General features: G+C 43.0%; 1 protein-coding gene across 3 annotated transcripts in view; it reads right to left on the reverse strand.

Moving 5' to 3' along the window:
- Positions 1-23021, reverse strand: part of CENPP (centromere protein P) — a 191546-nt gene extending 168525 nt beyond the window's left edge. Inside the window, exons 1-4 of one of the 3 annotated variants that reach the window (XM_084899044.1) lie at positions 22892-23021; positions 15967-16148; positions 14566-14654; positions 6359-6447 (exon numbers count right to left, since the gene is read on the reverse strand). In XM_084899044.1, coding sequence (XP_084755170.1) covers positions 6359-6447; positions 14566-14654; positions 15967-16148; positions 22892-22998 — 467 coding nt within the window. In that variant the 5' untranslated portion in view covers positions 22999-23021. The remainder of the gene's footprint in view (positions 1-6358; positions 6448-14565; positions 14655-15966; positions 16149-22891) is intronic. The other 2 variants (XM_084899045.1, XM_084899046.1) reach the window with 2 other exon arrangements.
- Positions 23022-23032: the final 11 nt, after the last annotated feature.

Here is a 23032-nt window from a genome sequence, read left to right on the forward strand (position 1 = left end):
TTATAAGGCTTCCAGACTAAACTTGGCATGGCAAAGTATTAAACCTAAGAAAACTTTAAAATTAGGTTATGAATGTTGCAATTCCACTAGCAGCCAACTAAAAAGACATACAACCAGGACAAAAAAAAAATAAAAAAAAATCAGTAGATAAATTAAAACAGAATACTAAAAGATCTATATATATATAAAAAGCCAGCAACTGGAACACCATAATGACTGAAACAACCAGTTGCTATCATGCCCACTGCAGCCAGCAAACCAGCTGATTACAAGGTGGGGCCAGCTGGCCAACCTCATGCAACTCCTTGCTGCCAGCCCCACCCATGATCAGCCTCTCCCACCGCTGGCCAACCCCCCTGTACCTCCTCCACCTGGCTGGCCCTGGCCCTGATTGCCCCTCCACCCCCAATAGGAGGCAGGACCAGCCAGCCAAGCCCATGCAGTCCCTGCCCCCAGCTGGCCCTGCCCCCAATTGGCTCCACTGCTCCATTGGCCAACAGCCTCTCCCCCAGCTGACCCCACTCCTGATTGCCCCCCCTACCCAAACTGGGAGTGGGGCCAGCCAGACAACTGCCTGCCGCCCCTCCTCCAAGCCTGCCCCACCCCTGATGGGCCCCCACCACCCCTATCATCCTGCAGCTCCTCCTCCTAGCCAGCTCTGCCCTCAATAGGGCCATCACTTCAATTAGAGGCAGGGCCAACCAGCCAACCACCCATGGCTCCTCCCCCAGGCTGCTGGACCCCAACTGCCCCCCCAACCCATTCTGGTGCAGGGACAGCTGGCCCACCATCCACAGCCCCTCCCCTTGACCAAACCCACCCCAATCAGCCTCACCACCCCATCAGTCTATGGCCCCTCCCTCCAGCTAGTTCTGCCCCTGATCAGCACCCCCTGCCCCCAAACACCAAATGGGGCTGGGGCTGGCAGGCCAACCTCTCACAGCCTCTCCCCTGGCCACTGACCCCTCATCAGTCCCTCCACCCCAATCAGAGGTGGGAACTGCCAGCCAACCTCCTATCATCTCCTCCTCCTGATAGGCCCGGCTCTGATCCATCCCGACTGGGGCCGGGCTGGCCCGACCACACCCATGCACAAATTCGTGCACTAGGCATCTAGTATTTAAATAATAATTTTTTTAAAAAAAGGCAGGAAATGAAAACAAAGTGACAAATGACCAAAGAAGACACCAAGAAAAAAAAAATAAGTTAACACACGCTACATACACATAAATTTTGTAGGAAACACTTGAAATTAATGTTAAAACTTACTCCAATATCTATTACAAATACCTTTTTAATTTCTGAGTGAACAAATGAACTCTACAAGGAATGCAGGCCTATAATGAGCAACAGTGAGTTCATTGGAGCTTGCAAGTGAAAGTGACATGATATTTTAATCTCCACCAAATAATGGTAGCCAATTAGGCACCTGATTATGCAGTGAGGGAGTTAGCAGAGAAAAACATCCGATAAACATTAAAATGGCCAAGCATAAATACATACTCACTACAGGCACTCAGAGGGAAGGAAAGAGAAAAGAGACTGCTCTGGGACATAAGTTTTTAAAAGAACTTTATTTAAAAGTGGACTAAGTCACACTTCCTTCAACCCATCAGCATCTCCATAAAGAGTACTTCATTATATAATCTACAGCTTCCCATTTAAGAAAGAAGTGTGTGTGTGTGTGTGTGTGTGTTATAGCTGTAAAGAGTGATGGTAATTTATCTATTCTTCCAAAGCACAGTCCAAACTTTACTAATGCAAAACAGATGACAGGGGTTTCTTTCACAAAATGTTGGCAGTGACACATTTCAATTTCCACTAGCCAGAAACATAAAATAAACCCAACTGCCTCCTTCTCAGTAATATAGCAAAACAGAGAACTTTAGAATAAAAACCCTAAACTTTTATTTCAAAAACAAACTCCTAGAAATATTAGGCCTAATTCAGGTGATTAACAGAAGATAATGCACTCAAATATTATCAGTCACTTTCACATATAGCTGGTGGGAAAGGACTGTAAAATAGTATAGTTGCTCTGGCAAAGTTTGTCAGTTTATTATAAATTTAAACATGTCTATCACATGACTCAGCAATCCCACTTTTGATTCTGTTCGCTAGAGAAAGAAACCTTACACACACACAAACCTCACTGAATGTTTACAGCAGCTCTGTTCATAATCACCAAAACAGGCGAGAACCCAAATGTTCTCCGAGGGCAAGTGAATAAACAAACGAGTGTCCAAAGAATGGACCTTCCCTGGAGGTGAAAACATGGATAAATCTCAAAGGCACCGTCCTAAGTAAAGAAGCCAGTTTCAAAAGGTTACACACTGGGGTTTCATTTACTTGACATTTATAAACGGCAAAACTCGACTGATGAAGATCAGAGCAGGTTTTGCCAGGCACTAAGCGTTAGGGGAGGGTGTGACTATAAAGGGAGAACCTGAGAGGTTTGTTGTGTTGATGGAACAATGCAATATCTTCATTGTGTGGTGAGTACACAGAAACCAGCCAATCTGAAGGAAAAGAAAAGGAACACATGGGACAAAACCAAGAAGTTTTACGTTTATGTCATCAGAGACCAAGAAGCAGAGGAGAAATAAAGACTAGTATGGTAATAAAGTATCTGTCCCTAACTGTCCTCCATAGACTGAGCAAGAAATATCCTATATAATAAAAGCCTAATATGCAAATTGACCATCGCTCCAATACACAAGATGTATGCCCTTATGTGGTCAAAAATGGCCAGCAGGGAACAGCAGTTGGGAGGGACCAGGCCTGCAGGGAAGGGCAGTTAGGGGTGACCATGCCAGCAGAGAAGGGAAGTTGGGGACAAACAGGCTGGCAGGGGAGCAGTTAGACATCAATCAGGCTGGCAGGGGAGTGGTTAGGGAGTGATCAGGCTGGCAGGCATAAGCGGTTAGGGGCAATCAGGCAGGCAGGCAAGCAGTTGGGAGTCAGAAGTCCTGGATTGTGAGAGGGATGTCCAACTGCCTGTTTAGGCCCAATCCCACTAGGCTGAGGGAGAAACCTCCCTCCCCCCATGCATGAATTTTGTGCACTGAGCCTATAGTCTGTATCATAAAAGGCATGACTCAACAGGAGGTGCATTGATGGGTCTCGAGTGCCTAGGACTTCTGGATCCCCTGGCGGCAGCAGCAGGCGGAGGCAGGCAGGACCTCTAGGTCCCGCAGCAGCCATGGCAGGCAGGACTTCTGGAGCATCGCAGGGCTCCAGCAGCGTCCACAGAGCGACCATGGCTTTGTGGGGCAGTGGGCATTGCCCTGATGGCAGGTTAGGCCTGAGGGACCCTACCCTCTAGTGCAGTGGTTCTCAACCTTTCTAATGCCGTGACCCTTTAATACAGTTTCTCATGTTGTGGTGAGAAAATTATTTTCATTGCTACTTCATAACTGTAGTTTTGCTACTGTTATGAATCGTAATGTAAATATCTGTGCTTCTGATGATCTTAGGCGACCCTGCTAGAGGTTCTCAACCTGTGGAGTAAAGTACCATTTAGAACAGATGGGAACCCAAAACACAGCAGGACTTCATCAGAAAGACTAGGGTCATGGCAGCAACCAGGAGAGAGCTCCCATAATGGCACAGGCATGAAGAGGCGAACAGCTGCTGCTAGAGCACAAGATGAAGCCAGACTCTTCTCCAGAACTCTTCTAGAGTGGGAAGCAAAAACCCTAACCCACTGAGAAAAAGGCAGTAAAGCAAAGGGGGAAAGCCCCTTACTTCTGAGGGAGGAAGAGAAGTCAAACCCAAGTGACTATGGGAGAGGGGCAGTCAAGTACTGCTGCCAAGACAAAGATGCACTACTTCGGGAAGAGGGAAATAGGCAAAAACTTTGGCCTTAAATTGTGGCAGGCTGTTAGACAGACGTGTGCAGAGCAAGGAAGATGGGTCAGTTAGGGTATCGCTGGTCATGAGGTTTGGACCCCCTGACCTTTCCTGCCCAGACATAACATCCAGGCCTCAGCTGTATTTCAGCTCCAGGTCCAGAAAAGCAGAAAAACCCGACCAGTGACCCCACGGCTGGCCTCAGGACCAGCTGCTCTGACTAATGACCCCTGGCCCAGGTGCTGCCCACCAACCAATCAGTGGAGACCACAGCCCTGAAAGGACACACTTGCAATGCCACCTAATATTCTATTAAGATCTTCCCCTGGAAATTCCCTAAAATCTCCACCCTTAAAACCTTCAGGAAGCGGCCCCTCTCTGTGGCATACCCATCTTCCCCTTCCCCTTCCCCCGCTCCCAGCCCCAGGCATGTTACCATTGGCTTCCCACTCCCAGCTCCAAAGGCCCTTCCTTTGCCTCTGTAACTTGTTTCCTAAGCCCATTTCTTCTAGGAATTACTTCTACTCCTGTGTTTAACCAAATAAATGCTCTCTTACAATTGTGTCTTAGCTCTGAATTCTTTCCTAGCTGGAACCCAAGTACTGAGGTTGCTGAACCCAGGTTTGGTTTGCTCCCTGGTGCCATTGCAGCCACCAACAGAACAAACCCCTTCCAGCATTGGGTCCAGGGTTCTTTTAGGTCAGCATGCAGCAACTTCGATTTCTCACATCTCATTGCTGCTGAAATGCTGTCACAGGCTAACTTGTTTTCCATTATCCAAATGGCCTGTTATCATTGTTTCATGAACACTTTCATACATTTAGCAAAATCACCATTCTTCATGGCTTCTGTTTTAAATCTGTGCTAATCATCCATTTTGCCAGCAACAAATGGAAAAAACAAACATCCCGCTCTCTACCTCAGAACCATCATTCTAGTCCAAACTACAAACCTCTGTTGGATGAACGTCTTACTGGACAGTCATTAACCCTCCTGCATCTACTATTGCACTCCTTCAATCCATTCTCCCTGCAGCACTCAGAATAATCCTCTCTACTAAAAGAGAAACATGAAAATTAACCGTACATTTGCTACACCCACAAGCCATGCCCACCAACCAATCAGGGTGGGTATGCAAATTAACCCAACCAAGATGGTGGTTAATTTGCATATTCCGCCATAGCAAAGACTGAAGACAGCATAGAAGGAAGCCACACGCGAAACTGCAGAGAAGCAAGCAAGTGGGGCAGGGGAGAATAGAGGGAAGCAGGCAGGACGGGAGGGAAGCAGGTGGGGCAGTGACCGCAGCAGGAAGCCCTATTGCAGGAATCTTCCTGCAATGGGCCTCTAGTCTACGTGTATATAAAAAGCCAGTGGCCCTAACGCCATCACACCAACAAGACCAAACAAACGGCGGCCCTTGCAGCAGGCAGGGCCGGGCGTGAGATACAAGCAGCAGAGAGCTATGAGCAGTAGAGGGCAAGGCGAGAGCTACGAACAGCGGCAGCCAACTACACGCAGCAGAGGACTGCGTGCTATGAGCGGCAATGGGCAGGACTGCCAGCTGAAGCAAGTGGAAGTGAGCTATCTGCGAGTGATCTCATGCACACTGGGCCTCTAGTAATTCTTTATAGAAAGGGTGTCGCACTTGTGCCTTCCTTAAGCTCTGCTTAAAACCTTTCAAAGGCTTCACATTGTCCTGGCTGGTTTGGCTCAGTGGATCGAGCTAAATGAAGGGTCGGCCTGCTAAATGAAGGGTCCCAGGTTCAATTCCGAGCAGGGGCACATGCCCAGGTGTGGGCCCTATCCCCAGTGGGAAGTGTGCAGGAGACAGCTGGTCAATGACTCTCTTTCATCATTGATGTTTCTCTCTCTCCTTTTCTCTGAAATCATTTTTCACATTGGGTGGGACTTGTGATGAAACTTCCTACACCAACTCCATTACTTTAAAAGCTTCATCTTATACCACAATCCCTTGCCTTCCCTTCTCTAACCACTTGGGCCTCCTGCCAGCTGCTCACAGATGCCATGGTCCCTCCTAATCCAATGCCTATACACAAGCTATTCTGTTTATGCCTATTCAGTTTTCAGATGTCAGCTCAAGTTTCAGAAAATCATGCCATGTTCTCCCTGGAAGTTAAATTCATGATACAGCACTATGCAATTCTTCTTTATAACATTTAGCATGGATACAATTTTAGATTTATTTCTGTGACTACTTAATACTCAACTTTTCCACTAGGCTACAAATTCCATGAGGATTAAGACTTACATTTAGTTTTACTCAGAATTTAATTTTAATGCCTAGCACAGAGTAAATGCATAATAAAATTTTATTGAATGAAAGAATAATAAATATAAAGAATATAGGCTTAAATATAACCCATAAAAATGATATCACTTTCAGATATATTTTGATATTTATTTAACAAGAAGGGAGAAAATGTAAACTCAAAACTATAGAGTGAAAACAGTCCCTAAAAAAAAAAATTGTAAATTATCTTACCTAGATACAAATTCACTTAATTCTGAATATGCAGTGGACTCCATTATTATGTTGAGGTCAGTAATAACGGAAGATAAATTGTCCTTGTTCTAAAATTTAAGAAAAGTTAATATATCAGAACACAGTCAACTTTTAAATAAAATAAAAAGACAAAGATAATTTTAAAATTTATGACAAATGTAAGGTTGCCACCTAATAGGAAAAGGTAATCTACAAAATTTCTGAAAATATTGCCTACTTGTAAAAAAAAAAAAAAAAAAAAAAAAAGCTATAAATGAATTATTTACTTAAATGTGAAACATAAAATACTAGGAGAAAATATTTATTTAACTGGTACTCAGCAAGGAAGACCTAACCACAAAAAAGTAAATAAATTAGGTAAAATATTCAAAATACCTGTATAAAAATAATTTTCTATTTTTTTAATATATTTTATTGATTTTTAACAGAGAGAAAGAGGGATAGAGAGCTAGAAACATCGGTGAGAGAATCACCAATCAGCTGCCTCCTGCACACCCGCTACTGGGGATGTGCCCGCAACCAAGGTACATGCTCCCAATCGGAATCGAATCTGGGACCTTTCAGTCTGCAGGCCGACGCTCTATGCACTGAGCCAAACCGATTTTGGCATATAAAAATAATTTTCTAACAGAAAAGCAACAAATTGAAGAAAACTTTTACCATACACACAACAGATAGGAAAACCAAAAAGAAAAATGCAAAGCACATTAACTAAAAACTAGAAGGTAAAAGACAATTCACATGAAAAACCACGTTCACTCTCACTACTACTAAAATAAGTGTAAATTAAAACAAGGGGATAACATTTTTTCTGTAAAATCTTTTGGACAATGCATAACTTGTAATATTCAAATTTTCACAGCCTCTGTCTCAATAATCTCACTCTGAAGAATCTATCCTCAAATAATAAGAAATGAAGACAAAGCCTTCTGACTATTTATTACAAAAAGCAAAAAGCAACCCAATATTCAATAATGGGGATTGCTAAATAAACTCACATAAAATGAACTGCAAATTAAGGTTTTCTTCTTCACGCTACTAAACTTTCTCTTATTATATATTTTCCTAAAATTTGTTCCCTTTTTTTTAAATTTCTATTCTTGTTTTTGAAAAAATCATTTATTGACTTTTGACTGTCTATCTTCCAGATTTTTCTTCTTTTCACTTGCTCTCATGGGCGATTTTTCTCAAGCCTATACTCCAAGTTCTACTCCTGGCTACTTCTAATATAGTTTGAAGCACTATAATCATTATATCCATCCTACTCTCCCTTTCTCCCTTTCTCCCTTCCTCTTTTCCTCCCTCCCACCCCTCTTTCCTTCCTTCTTTCCTTCTTTCCCTCTCTCCTTTTCTTTCTCTCAGCTCTCTATTAATCTTATTCATTTTTCTTTAAATGCTTTCATTTGAGAGTCAGAGCAATTTTATATAGCATGTTCTTGTATTTCCTGGATCCATTTTTCCAAAGTGAATTTATCTCCATTTTCTTATTGATTTTCTTCATGGTAGTATTCTTGCATAGGCCCTAAATGATGATGAAAGAACTCTGCACCCTCTTTGTGCTTTAAACTCTGTAATTCCCATTTAGTAATAGGAGTAGGTCTAGAAATTTTCTGAGTAACAGAGTTGGTGGATATTTCTTGACTCTTTGTCTGGGTATTATTATCTGACTTGTTTCTTTATATTTTGAGCTGCTAGAGAAATGAATATTGATGGTTTATACGCTTCGTTCAGTTTCTTAGCTACTTCAGAGCAGAGTGAAAATTATTATGGTCAGCTATAGTTGAATTAGGCTATCTGTGGGTCTCTATCATAATCCTATCTAATAAAAGAGTAATATGCAGATTGACCATCACACCAACAAATAAGATGGCTGTCCCCATGTGGTCAAAGATCCTGCCCCCAATTGGACACAGATGGCCACCACAAGATGGCCAGCAGGGGAGGGCAGTTGGGAGGGACCAGGCCTGCAAGGGAGGGCAGTTGTGAGTGATCAGGCAAGCAGGGGAGGGTAGTTGGGAGGCACCAGGCCTGTAAGGGAGGGCAGTTGAGAGGGACCAGGCCTGCAAGGCTGGCAGTTAGAGGCGATTAATCCTGCAGGGGAGGGCAGTTAGGGGTGACCAGGATGGCAGAAGATGGAAGTTGGGAGCAAACAGGCTGGCAGGGGAGCAGTTAGACACCAATAAGGCTGGCAGGCAGAAGTGGTTAGGGGCAATCAGGAAGGCACTCAGGTGAGTAGTTGGGAGCCAGCAGTCCTGGATTATGAGAGGGATGTCCCAGATTGCAGAGGGTGCATGCTGGGCTGAGGGACACCACCACCCCATCCCTCCATGCATGCATGAATTTTGTGCACCGCGCTTCCAGTATCTAATAAAAAACATACTTCAGAAGAACTCTTACAACTCAGTAATAAAAACACAATTCAATTAAAAACTGAGCAAAGGATCTCAACAGACATTTCTTCAAAGAGGATATATAAATGGCCAATAGCATATAAAACAATACTCAACATTACTAGTCGTTATCTGATAGTTCAATTTGACCTAGTAATTTTCCTCCTAGATACACATTGAGTGGCCAGATTATTATGAGTTCAGAAATCATAATAATCCGGCCAAAACCGGTTTGGCTCAGTGGATAGAGCGTCAGTCTTCAGACTGAGAGGTCCCAGGTTCGATTCTGGTCAAGGGCATGTACATTGGTTGCGGGCACATCCTCAGTGGGGGGGGTGTTCAGGAGGCAGCTGGCAGATGTTTCTCTCTCATCGATGTTTCTAGCTTTCTATTCCTCTCCCTTCCTCTCTGTGAAAAATCAATAAAATATATATTTTTTTTAAATCATAATAATCTGGCCACTCAGTGTGTGTGTGTGTGTGTGTGTGTGTGTGTGTGTGTGTGCTAGAGGCCTGGTGCATGAATTAATGCATGGGTGAGGTCCAGCCAGCCTGGCCAGGGGGAGGGGACATGGGCGGTTGGCCGGCTTGACTGCTGGTCAAATTCCTGGTTGAAGGGACAATTTGCATATTAGCCTTTTATTATATGGATATACACTGAGTGACCAGGTTATTATGCATTCAGAGATCAAAATAATCTGGCCACTCAGTGTATATCCAAGAAAACTGAAAATATGTCTACTTAAAAACTTGTACATAAATGTTTACAGCAACATTATTCATAACAGCTGAAAGGTGAGACCAACACAAATATCCATCAACTGATAAATGAGTAAACAAAATATGAGATATCCTCAAATATCCTCACACTGGAATATTATTCATCCAAAAACAGAATGAGCCAAACCCGGTTTGGCTCAGTGGTAGAGCGTCGGTCTGCGGACTGAAAGGTCCCAGGTTCGATTCCGGTCAAGGGCATGTACCTGGGTTGCAGGCACATCCTCGGTAGGGGGTGTGCAGGAAGCAGCTGGTCGATGTTTCTCTCTCATCGACATTTCTAACTCTCTATCTCTCTCCCTTCCTCTCTGTACAAAATCAATAAAATAAAATAAAATAAAAAAATAAAAACCAAACAAAAAAAAAACAGAATGAAGTAAGGATACATGCTACTACATGAATGAACCTTGAAAACATTAGGTTAAGTTAAAGAAGCCAATCAAATAAGACCACCTATTATTCCATTTATAAGAAATATCTGGATAAGCAGTTCCATAAAGATAGAAAACAAATTAGTTGATGCTTAGGTCTAGGCAGAAGGAGAGGAATTGAGGGACATTACGAAGTACAGAGTTTCTTTTTCAGGTGATAATTTCCTAAAATTGATGTACTGATGGTTATACAACTCTTTGAACATGCTAAAAACTATAGAATGTATTCTTTAAATGGATGAATTATATAGCATGTGTATTATATCTCAATGGATCTGTTACACAAAAGAAAAAATAAATCCCAGAGATGCACATATTTGTTGTTGGAGTGTGTGTGGGTGTGTAGATTTGGGCTTTCACACATCAGGAAAGACAAATAATCCTGACAGCAGAAAGTGTAGGATTTACTGGCCCCTCTATTTTTTTTTTATTTTTATTTTTTTTGGTGGCGGGGTTGCGGGGGGAAAGGTCTTGATTCTGTTCAGCCACTAAAAAGCTGACTTCAAGATACTCTTTTCCTATCTCTCTCTGGTCTGTCCTACAGCTAACTAGGTCAATCCTCCCCAGTTGGTAAACAGGAAAGGTAGCAGCCAATAAGCTACTTCAAACAGTGTCTGAGTCTCAGCAGCACATTTCACTTCTACCAAGGTGCATTTAACTTCAGTCCCAAGTTCTCATTCTTCCCTACAACCTGAGAATTGTGGGTATGCCCTGGCCAGTTGCTCAGTTGTAGCATATATTCCTAGTTGGGGCACATTCCTAGCTTTCGGGTTCAATCCCTGATCAGGGCTACATACGAGAGACAACCAGTCAATGTTTCTCTCACATTGATATTTCTCTCTCTTTCTCTCCTTTCCTCTCTCTTTTAAATCAATAAACATATTCTCTAGTGAGGGTTAAAAAAAAAAAAAAAAAGAACCCTAACTGGTTTGGCTCAGTGAATAGAGCGTCAGCCTACAGACTGAAGAGTCCTGGGTTACGTCAAGGGCAAGTATCTCAGTTGAGGGCTCCATCCCAGGTCCTGGTCAAGGTGTGTGCAGGAAGCAACCAACTGATGTGTCTCTCTGACATAAATGTTTCTCCCCCTCTTTCCTTCTGTCTCTAAAAATCAATGAGAAATATCCTCAGGTGAAGATTAAAATATAAAATAAAAAAATACAAAGAATTTGGGTATATAAATTCAAAAAAAGGGTCCTGTTAACTCTGCAAGATTTTTTTTTAAATATATTTTATTGATTTTTTTACAGAGAGGAAGGGAGAGAGATAGAGAGCTAGAAACGTCGATGAGAGAGAAACATCGACCAGTTGCCTCTTGCACACCCCCTACCGGGGATGTGCCCGCAACCAAGGTACATGCCCTTGAACGGAATCAAACCCGGGACCTTTCAGTCCACAGACCAACGCTCTACCACTGAGCCAAACCGGTTTTGGCAACTCTGCAAGATTTATGTCTGTTCTTATGGTGGCCTATATTGGATTTCAGTGTTTTCTTTCATTCACAAATGTCATCAGGTACCTTTTGTTTGAAACCTTGTAATATAGAATTTTAATTAAAATTCTAATTTAATTTAATTTTCCCTCGGCTAGAGGGAAGGCGGTGCCAGCAGCCAGGGGAGGAAGGCTTACTCTTGCACAAAATTCATGCATTGGGCCTCTAGTTTTATTATAACAACATTCTAGAGGACAAAAATTATTTAAATTTTCTGTTAGCTAAACATCTCCATCTAGTGGAAATTTTGTTTAAAATAAATGTTTTAGTACTCAGAAGGTAGCTGTGTCTTCACCATTGTTTGTTTATTTGTCAGTCTCAACTCTAAAAATCTGCTTAACATGTAAAAAGGTAAAAACATTTTAGAAGGCACTATCCATCAGAATTTATATGTACATCTCTTTGACCTAGCATTCTACTAGAAATGTATTTCTAAAGATACACTTAACTTATAATTATACTAGTGGTCCGGTACACAAAATTCGTGGCCAGGGATGAGAGTTTCCTCAGCCCAGCTTGCACCCTCTCTAATCAGGGACCCCTTGGCGGATGTCCAACTGCCAGCAGTCAGACATCCCTCTCGCAATCTGGGATCGCTGGTTCCCAATCGCTCACCTGCCTGCCTGATCGCCCCTAACTGCAAGCGAACCAACATCAGAATTATGGGGGTCCCAGAAGAGAGAGAGCAAGATACCGAAAACATATTGAAAGAAATAGTGACAGAAAACTTCCCCCACCTGGTGAAAGAATTAGACTTACAAGTCCAGGAAGCACACAGAACCCCAAACAAAAGGAATCCAAAGAAGACCACACCAAGATACATCATAATTAAAATTCCAAGAGCAAAAGACAAAGAGAGAATATTAAAAGCAGCAAGCACAAAGCAGGTAATTACCTATAAAGGAGCACTCATATGATTGTCAGCTGATTTCTCAACCGAAACCATGCAGGCCAGACAGGAATGGCAAGAAATATTCAAGGTGATGAATAGCAAGAACCTACAGCCAAAAATACTCTACCCAGGAAAGCTATCACTCAGAATTGAAGGCCAGATAAAGAGCTTCACAAATAAAAAAAAGCTAAAGGAGTTCATCACCGCCAAACCAGAATTATATGAATTGCTGAAGGGGGTTCTTTAGGAAGAGGAAGAAAATAAAGATAAAAATTATGAATGAACAACAAATACGTAACTATCAACAAGTGAATCTAAAAACCAAGAGAATTAAAAAACCTGATGAACAATATTAACTGTTGAATATAACAGAATCAGAGGTATGGAAGGGGAGTGAACTGACGATTCTTGGGAAAAGTAGAGTGGGAGGTGCGGGAAGAGACTGAACATAAACTGTGCACCTATGGATGAGGACAATGGGGGGTGGGGTAAGGGCAGAGGGTGGGGTGGGAACCTTGTGAAGGGGAGCAAAAGAGGGGGAAAAATGAGGAACATTTGCAATAGTATGAACAATAAGATTTATTTTAAAAAAAAAAAGAAGAAGCAACTCCTCCAGTCCAGATAACCAGGCCCAGGCAATCTTGACTAGTTCCTAAGGAGACAGGGTCCTGATTACAGACATCCACCTCTGTCCCATATAAAAAAGGACAACTTGGGTTTTTTTTTTTAAGGCTGAGAACAAGGATGAGGAATCCTAGCACATGGCCATAAATGCAAGTAAGCATCCTGCCCATAGGACTTAGGACCTGGTGTAGACTAGTCCGTACCCACTTTGGTGATCTGATGTGCTGAAGCCAAGGCAGCCTTCCTGTCCTCCTTGCTCCTGTCCTCTTATACATAATCTCTTGCTAGGCCCCGCTAGAAAACCAACAGGTTGAAAGAGATTTTTGCTATCAAAGCATGAATCCCATCCCAGTTAGTTCACAAAATAATGCCTAGATCCCACTCTCTGAGAGCCTGCCTTTGAAGGTGTCAAACAGAGCCTTATTCTTCCACTCCACCCTTGCCATGTGTTGTACATTACCATTCTGCCTGCTTCCCAATTTTTTTTAAATATATTTTATTGATTTTCCACAGAGAGGAAGGAAGAGGGATAGAGAGCTAGAAACGTCAATGAGAGAGAAACATTGACCAGCTGCCTCCTGAACACCCCCTGCCGGGGATGTGCCCACAACCACTGTACATGCCCTTGTCAGGAATCGAACCTGGGACCTTTCAGTCTGCAGACCAACGCTCTATCCACTGAGCCAAACCGGTTTTGGTTGCTTCCCAATTTTATGTGAAAATCTTAGTCAAAAGTATCTTCCTCCTGTGCTGTATCTCAGCAGTCCAGTACAACTTACTGGCATAGCCATGAACTACCTTTGAGTCTAACCTCCAGCCCAGAGTGATGTTTGGGTAGCTGTGGTCCCAGATGACCATAACTTCATGAGAGGCCCTAAGCAAGTTCACCCAGCTGAGCTGCCCCCAAATTCCTGACCCACATGAAACGAGTGATATGATAAATGTGCTTTCTTTCTTTCTTTCTTTCTTTTTTAATATATTTTATTGATTTTTCACAGAGAGGAAGGGAGAGGGACAGAGAGCTAGAAACATTGATGAGAGAGAAACATCGACCAGCTGCCTCCTGCACACACCCCCACTGGGGATGTGCCTACAACCAAGGTACATGCCCTTGACCGGAATCGAACCTGGGACCCTCAGTCTCCAGACTGACACTCTATCCACTGAGCCAAACCAGTTTCAGCTGTGCTTTCTTTTTGTTGTTGCTTTAAGCCATTAAATTTTGGGGAAATTTGTTAAGCAGAAATATAGATAAAAGCTTACAAATGGCTAGCATATCAACAAACTACTGGAGGCACCCCAGGACTGCTCCCAGCACCTCAGGGTTTGCACTGGGAGCCCAGGAGCCTCTTGCAACCTGCCTTCCAATAATGTACCAATCCCCCAGCAACAGCCCTCCCCATGCAGGTACTGTGTTTATACTTTAAAATTTTTTGAAGTGGTACCACTTTGCACAATTATGCAACAAGGGGATCCTGGTTCATGAACTGCTCTTCAGTTCAGCCACTGCTGGAGGCTAAGGGAGAGGGCGTTTTATTTCATAGCAATAGAATCTCCATTATCACAAGATAATCTTTCGTTTACCTGGACTTCCAGAATCTGAAATTCAACTTGAAATGTAATCATGTGGCAATTTCCTGATAATTTGTGTCTTTGCAGAACTTTCTTTATACCTAAACAGAAAAGCAAATATTTTATTTGCAAATAACAATTTTCTTCAAATATCCATGTAGTTATATGGTGTGAAGTATGTGTTAGTATTTGCATTGAAAATATCTAGAATAATCTGCACCAAATTGATTTCTTTTGTGTGAAACAGAATTAAATCAACTTACACTTTCTAGCTCTCAATTATACCAAAAAATTAAGGTAAAGAATAGAAATTTCCATGTAACCAGTACTGAGTCAAGATACATCAATTTTAAAGAACCCCATGAAATTACCTCATGCTCTTTCCCAGGCTGTATTCTACCCTCACCCAAGAAATAACCACTATTCTGAGTTTATCAACATCTAGATTTGCTAATAACGGTATTTTTTGAATGGCACAATTCCACAGGGAGAAAGAGAAAGAGATGAGAGGAACTTAATTTTAGAAACTAAAAATCATATGGATGAGCTAATATCACATGGAAAAGAACTGAAGTGGCAGACCTAGGAAAACTAAAACCTCAGCCAGCAATGGGGAAACCTTAGAATCAAATCCATCTATGCACATAATACCAGGAAAGACATTCTGAATCGGCAGCATAAAGTACATCAATAGATGGAGGTGAACGTGGGGCTCAAAATAAGAAGACTGAGACTTTTGTGCTAATAAGTCTGACACCTGACCTGACATCACTCTCCATCCTCTGCATTCCATCTCTTCGTTCCAAGAACCTGAAGTGTCTAAATTCCTTCACTCACTTCCACATGCAACTCAATCTTCCCAAGGCGATCTGAGAGTCACCCTCCCTCCTTCCCAGTCTTGAGGGTTATTTTGATGGAAGTCAGGAAACATTTCCAAAAGTGATTCTTTCTTTAGGGAATGCTACTTTGTTCAAAGGTCCTGACATCCAATAGCTTCCCCTTTCCTGTTAGTGCATCACAGATCCTTGGCAATAAAACTTATTGAGACCAGAAAAACTCTCTTGAGTAAAAAGTCCAGCTGCTACTTTTATCTTGGCCAAAGACTATGTTCACTAGGAGTACAGTACTAGATGAAGCATCTTTCGGGTCAGCGTGGTGGTGATGTTCTTACAATCACTTATCTCTGCTACTTGACTATTAAGCTGCTTAAATATTTATCCTTTCATCGTGTTTCCTTTAATATCTCTCTCAGGCAGCTTGTAAGAGTATTATGTACACTGTCATATGCAAGACACCCTACAAAACAGCTTTACCACAACCACACATTCAAATTAATTCAACGACACCCCACCCAATTCCTATGCATAACAAGAAAAGCTTCAACACCACTTCTAGATTAAAATTAACACTTACGCTTTTCTGTCAGCTCAGCGCTCACTAAGTTCTCTGTCTTCTTGGAGTACTTTCTGATATTTATACCAGTAAGCGTATTTAGAAATAGAAGTTCTGATTCTAAATTTCCAAGATTACTTCTTAGATCTTTTGAAGTTTCCCATCCTTCAGAATCTGATTGGTATATTTCTGGAAATGGTTTTCTAAAAAAGCAAATATTGGAAATAATTACTCCAAAGAAGAAACCATCTAATACATACAAAGTTCTTCAAACTACTCCCATTTTGTGTTTCTTATTCTCTTCCCATTAAAAGCAACTCAAAACCAACATGGCTCATTGACACTGACACCTTCAATCACAACATAAAATAAACCTAACTAAATTATTTTACCATATTTCTACATATTTGAAGCAACTGTAAAAAAGTATCACAGGAGTATTTTACAGAATCAAAATGTTTATTTAGGACAAAATGTTTATAATGTTCTCATCTACCACTGAGCCAAACCGGTCTCGGCCAAAAACTTGTACAAAGTCTGTAGTGACTTTTTTAAATGTTACTTTAATTATAATTTGAAATATTAACAAATATATTCTGAGAGACTGTCAAATGCTCTTTTGTACTTGCCATCACTGATTGATGAAAAAAGTTACTTTAAATATAGAAAGCTAATGAAAAAGGTGGCAATCTTCATATATAAATGATGAATTGCTGCCAAATTAATCTATAATAATAAAAGCATAATATGCTAATTAGACAAGAGAGTCAACTGACTTTCCGGACATCCTTCCAGACAAAGCCAAGGCAGAGATGGTTAGGGGCGATCAAGAAGGCAGGTGATTGGTTAGGGGCAATCAGGCAGGCAGGCAAGTGATTAGGGGTGATCAGGCAGGCAGGAAAAGGCAGTTAGAAATGATCGAGCAGGCAAGTAGTTAAGGGTGATGAGGCAGGCAGGCGAGTTGTTAGGGGTGAGCAGGCAGGCTGGCAGGCAAGTGGTTAGGAGCCAGCAGTCCCAGATTGGAAGAGGGTGCAGACTGGGCTGAGGGACCCTTCTCCCCATCCCCCATGCATGAACTTCATGCACTGAGCCTCTAGTACCAAATAATGTCACAGCAAACTATGAAAGAAATGTTAAGGTATTTCTAATACTGTAATCAATTAAAGGATAGCTACCCTCTGTCGCCGAAAATAAGACAGTGTCTTATATTAATTTTTGCTCCCAAAGATGCGCTAGGTCTTATTTTCAGGGAATGTCTTATTTTTCCATGAAGAAGAATACGGTACACATTTATTGTTAAATGAAAATAAAGGGAATTTATTACCTATATATGGTATGGTAGTATGGTAGTTGTCAACACAAACCAGACAAACTGTGAATCCTACAGTATCAAGAATTTACTCATTTATTCAATGACAATCATGTCATCAACTTCTGGAACATCATCATAACAATCCAATTCCTGAATTTCCTGGTGAATTTCTTGTGACTCCATTTCTTTCAGAATCAGTGAACCAAATCTCTCATGTTTAGCAATAGCGCTGTCTTGAAATGAGTACTTCTTGTCAAGGTAGCCTGCTCACAGAGCATTTGCAATGCAACTGTCAGTGATTTTCTCCCATGAACTCTTCACCCAAGTCACAACTTCTTGCAGTTTAGGTTTCACAAAGTTTCCACGCTGATTTCTCTCCATTCTATTTTCAATGTAGTCATTAATTTCCATGCGCAAATTGTCTTTGAATGGCTTGTTTATTGCAATATCAAGAGTGTGGAGATGGGCCGTCATTCCTGCGGGAATCATTATCTGATCTATTTTTCTTTCGTGAAGAAATGTCTTCATGTCTTTAGCACGGTGAGTGCTGGCTGCATCCCAGACTAGCAGACCTCCTTGGCTCTCTCGCATAACAAGCGGCAGCATTAAATCGACCCACTTCCTTATAACTGCTTGTGTGGCCCAGGCTTTTTCAGTTTCAAGAATAAAATCACCCAAAACATGTTCAATCTTTCCCTTCTTGCCCTTAGAAATGATTAAAGGTGGGATTTTAGTGCCATCCAGACGAATTGCCAAAATACAGGAAACACGTGCACTTTCGTAAGCAGTGGAGGGAATGTATTCTAAGGAGGCACCCCGCTGTTCAATTGTTGCTTGAGATGATTGGCCCATAAACACTACAGTTTCATCCACAGCAATCATGTTGGAAAGATTGTATTTAGAGAAGTCAGCATCATCAATAAAGGACTTGAATGCAAGTGCTCGCTTAATAACTTGAGTATCTTCCAACCTAAACAATGTTGTACCGGTAGATCTTCTTAAAGACAGTTCACTTAGCTGAAGGAAATTATCCAGCCAGTGTTGTGATGCTTTGAAGTCTTCGGGGGCTATGTCAAACTGTGGTGCCATTGCAAGGGCAAATTCTTGAATCTGAGCCCTATTCACAACCAAAGCCTTTACTCTCCTGTCAACAACCCATTCACAGATCAGGTCTTCCAGCTCAGAAAATAATGGCTGCTGACCTGATCCACACTTGCACTTTTTAGCATTTCCCTTGTCCACTTGTTCAATGACATTACCATACTCTGCTCGCCATTTTCAGACCAATCGGATACTCAACATCTTCTCTTTGCAGAAAGCAGTAAGATTTTGGCCCCAAGAGTCTTCCACAATTCCTTTCTTGTACTTCACAGAGTAGCTTTTTCTTTTTGAGCTCATTTCTAGGGGTAAAAAAAAGGAATTGGGGTATCAAGGTGGGGGGAGGGGGATCACTTAAAATGACACAGGGGGGATCAGAAGGGAGAATCAAAATGGCACAGGAGAATCAGAGGGGCATTACCATTTTAGTAACCCCTTTTGATCCTCCTGTGTCATTTTGTGACAACCCCCCCCCCCTCCTCCCCGTGCCACTGAACACCTTCACCAGACATCCCCCCTACCCCTTTATCAGACATTTACCCCCTGGGGCCTGCCTGGGGACTGTCACTGGGCTTGCTGGGGCCTGGATCTGGGCTGGAGCAGGGTCTGCCACTGACTGAGAACCTTCAGTCATCATAAGGGCAGCCGCGAGCATTAGGTAGTGTCACCATAGACAGACCAGCACTCACCACCTTCACCGCGTCCCATCAGCTCTAATCCTCCTGTTCTTCTAGACGCATCTAAGAAAGTCTCCTCCTCTCTCCTGCCCCGCGCTCACCACTCACTCAGACCTCCCCTCCGCCTCCACACAGCAGTGATGCCAGGACTCCGAGTAACATCATTGGTTGCTAGACTCCAGTCGGGGCGGCCCTAGTGACCAGTTTACGGTAAATTAATTTTCATTCTGAGACAGAGCCTTATTTTCGGGGGGATGCCTTATATTTCACTCAGAAGAAAATCTGTAAGTAGGTCTTATTTTCAGAGGATGTTTTATTTTCGGGGAAACACGGTAGAGGAATCCACAGGCAGAGAAATCTCAGTCATATGCTGAAGCAATTTCTTCAGCGATACCACTCCTAGGGCAATGGAAATTAAAGAGAAAATAAACAAATGGGACCACATGAAAATAAAAAGCTTTTGCACAGCAAAAGAAACTATCAACAAAACAACAAGAAAGCCCATTGTATGGGAGAACATATTTGCAAATGTTATCACTGATAAAAGTTTAATCTCTAACATCTACAGGCAGCTTATACAACTTAATAAAAGGAAGATAAATGATCCAATGAAAAAATGGGCAACAGACCTAAATAGAATCTTTTCAAAAGACAGAAGGAAGGCCAAGAGACATATGAAAACATGCTCAAAGTCACTAAATATCTGAGAGATGCAAACCAAAACAATATAGTACCATCTCACACCTGTCAGAATGGCTATCATCAACAAAGGATATGTGCTGGCAAGAATTCGGAGAAAAGGAACCCTTGTGCACTGCTGGTGGGAATGCAGACTGGTGCAGTCACTGTGGAAAACAGTATGGAGTTATCCCAAAAACTAAAAATGGAATGCCCATCTGACCCAGGAATATATCCCAAGAAACTAGCAACACCAATCAGAAAGGATATATGCACCCTATGTTCATATCAGCACAATTCACCATAGCTAAGATTTAGAAACAGCCTAAATGTCCATCAGCAGATGAGTGGATTAGAAAACGATGGTACATCTACACAACGGAATATTACGCTGCTATTAAAAAGAAGAAACTTTTACCATTTGCAGCAGCATGAATGGACCTGGAGAACATTAAGCTAAGTGAAATAAGCCAGGCAATGAAAGAAAAATACCACATGATCTCACTTATTTATGGAAAATAAACAACATTATAACCTGATGAAAAGATAGAGGCAATAAAGCACCAAACAGAGAAGGCTGGGGAATGTTGAGGGGTGGAGTAGGGAAGAGATCAACCCAGGGACTTGTATGAATGCATGTAAGCACAACCTATGGACAGAATGCACTGGGGGAGTGAGATGAGGGCATGCAACAGAGGGTAGGGGAGGCTGGGGAAAGGTCAATGGGGGGAAAAAGAAGATATATGTACTACTACATGTAATACTTTAAACAATATTAAAAAAAAAAAAAAAAACATTGATGAGAAACATTAATTAGCTGCCTCCTGCACACCTCCTACTGGGGAATGTGCCCACAACCAAGGTACGTGCCCTTGACTGGAATCGAACGTGGGACTTTTTAGTCTGAAGGCCAACACTCTATCCACTCAGCCAAACCAGTTAGGGATGTTATAGTTTTCTGGTGGCTGCTTTTTATATATAAAGATGGGTGTAGAGTTTCAGTTTTACAAGATGAAAAATTACAGAGATGGATCGTGGTGACAACTGCACAACATTATGAATGTATGTATCACTGACCTGTACACTTAAAAATGGTTAAGATGGTAAAAATTATGATATTTCACACTAAAATAACACATACACACACTCACACTTTGGTGCATTATCAACCCTAACTCATCAACAGAGAATTCAGACTGAGAGAAGCCCTATAAATAAGAGAATGTGGCAAAGCCTTCCTGCATTCCACAGGCCTTACTTTTCTTTAGATAACTCACACTAGAGAGAATCCTCATGAATGAAGAGAATGTGGCAAAGCCTTTTGCAAGACCTCAAACTTGACTGATCATCAGAACTCTGAAGGGAAGCCACATGAGTTGGCCACTCCTCAACCTTCCTGCACACACCAGAGAGGTCATACTGGAGAGGAGCCTTATAAATGTAGAAAAAGTAACAAAGCCTTTAATCAGTGTTCCTGCCAAACTGTACAGCAGGAAGTTCACACTTGAGAGAAATATTACAGATATGATTGTCATAAGTCCTTGGCCAGCAATGAGAACTTACTGAACATCACAGAATTCTGACTGGGAAGAAGCCTTATGAATGTGAAAAATGTAGAAAAGCCTTTAAAGCCAGTCTTGTATTACTGTAATGAGTCTTCATTCTGAAGAGAAACCTTACAAATTTATAGCATGGGCAAGAGCCTGTACCCACAGCTCAAAATTTAGTGTATATCAGAGGTTTTTATAGTGGTGGGAAACCTTACACTGCAGAAAATGTGAGAGAGCACCTGGCTGACCTCTCATCACTGTTCTCATCGCTCCCTCTTCCTCTCTGCGCCATAGCAATGGCATCTAACCCTCTCCTCTCCCAGGTCAGCCCTCCAGGCCCCTGCAGCTTCTGTTCAGTGGTTTGGAATGTTGCTAATACTATAACATCAGAATTTGGCAAACATATTGCTTTATATTCATGAAGCAGGTAGACTTACCATACAAGTTTTCATGCTGGATTCCATAGTTTTTAATATGAATATTAACTTTTGGAATGTAAAAAAATTGGCTTCTCTTTACTTTATAACTGGAATGAAAATAAAAAGCACATACACCAAAAACTTTGATCCCAAATCTTCAGATACCAATCTTCCTTCTCCACCAAAGTGAAAAGAAAGTTCACATTAAATCAAAGTTCACATGGACTCTTCTGACTTCCCCAACTTGACACCCTGAGGAGGCCCAGTCCGCATGCTATCCTGGTCAACAGTAACATCCTGTGGACAATAGAGAAATTATTTTCCTCCACAGAATGACCTGGCACTTCTCAAACTTTCAAGTGTGCATAGAATAGTGCGCGGTCTTGTTATAAAGAGCAGATTCTGACACAGGTCGGGGAGGCCAACATCTGTATTTCTATCCAACTCCGAGTAATGCCATTACTTCCCACCTGTGGACACCTGTAGTGCCTGCAGCGCGTGCGTGCGTGCGTGCGTGCGTGCGTGTGTGTGTGTGTGTGTGTGTGTAGGGGCGCGCTTGTTCCCCAGGCCTGCTTCCCTCTCCCTCCCACCATCCACCGCTTCCTCTGCCTTCAGGATCCCAACATGCATGCAAACGTCAGCTGCCAGCTCCTCCCTGTGTTCTTGTCCAGTCAGCTCGGGAGAACCTCGTTCTCTGCACCGTGTCAAACAGTCTCGACTGAAAACATGAAGGTAGTTTCTGCTTCCAAGCAGCGTGCCGTTGGAGACGATGGGCTCACACAGTTCACAGCGCACAGCGCTCTCCCTGCGCCCTCAGCAGCGCCTCTGGGGCCGCCATCCAGCCTGGCGCCAGGCTTCCTCTGAGACCTCGGGCAGCACTCAGTTCCGAACTTCAAGGCCGGGTTCCGGACAGCGTCTGCTTCTGCCAAGTGTCAGGGACCGAAACGGATGACGCGGGAAGGAAGGACTGGCACTCGGTCTGTCCTCCAGGCCGCGCCAGGGAACGCCCCCTCCGCGACACACAGCGCCCCCGCCCCCGGGGCTGCGGACCCAGGCGGCCTCCCGCCTTCCCCTCCGCCGCCCCGGCTCCCGGAGCGGCCCCGCCGGCACTCGGCGTCCCGCCCGCGTTCGGTGCCGGGCACGGCGGCGGGAGGTGCGCACCCCGAGAGGACACGCTCCGCCCGCCCACGGGGCCTGAGGAGGGCCACGTACCGCACTCGGGCCGTGGCCGCTGCGGGCGCCGGCAGCTCCTCCAACGCCCGTTTCAGGGCCTGGACCTCGGCTTCCAACACGCGGACCTCGGCCTGCTCCGCGTCCATGGCGCGGCGCTCCCGGGAAGCAGCCCGCCGGGCC

Source organism: Pipistrellus hanaki (assembly GCF_964339955.1).
Source record: "Pipistrellus hanaki genome assembly, chromosome: 11".
In the NCBI taxonomy this organism is placed as follows: Eukaryota; Metazoa; Chordata; class Mammalia; order Chiroptera; family Vespertilionidae; genus Pipistrellus; species Pipistrellus hanaki.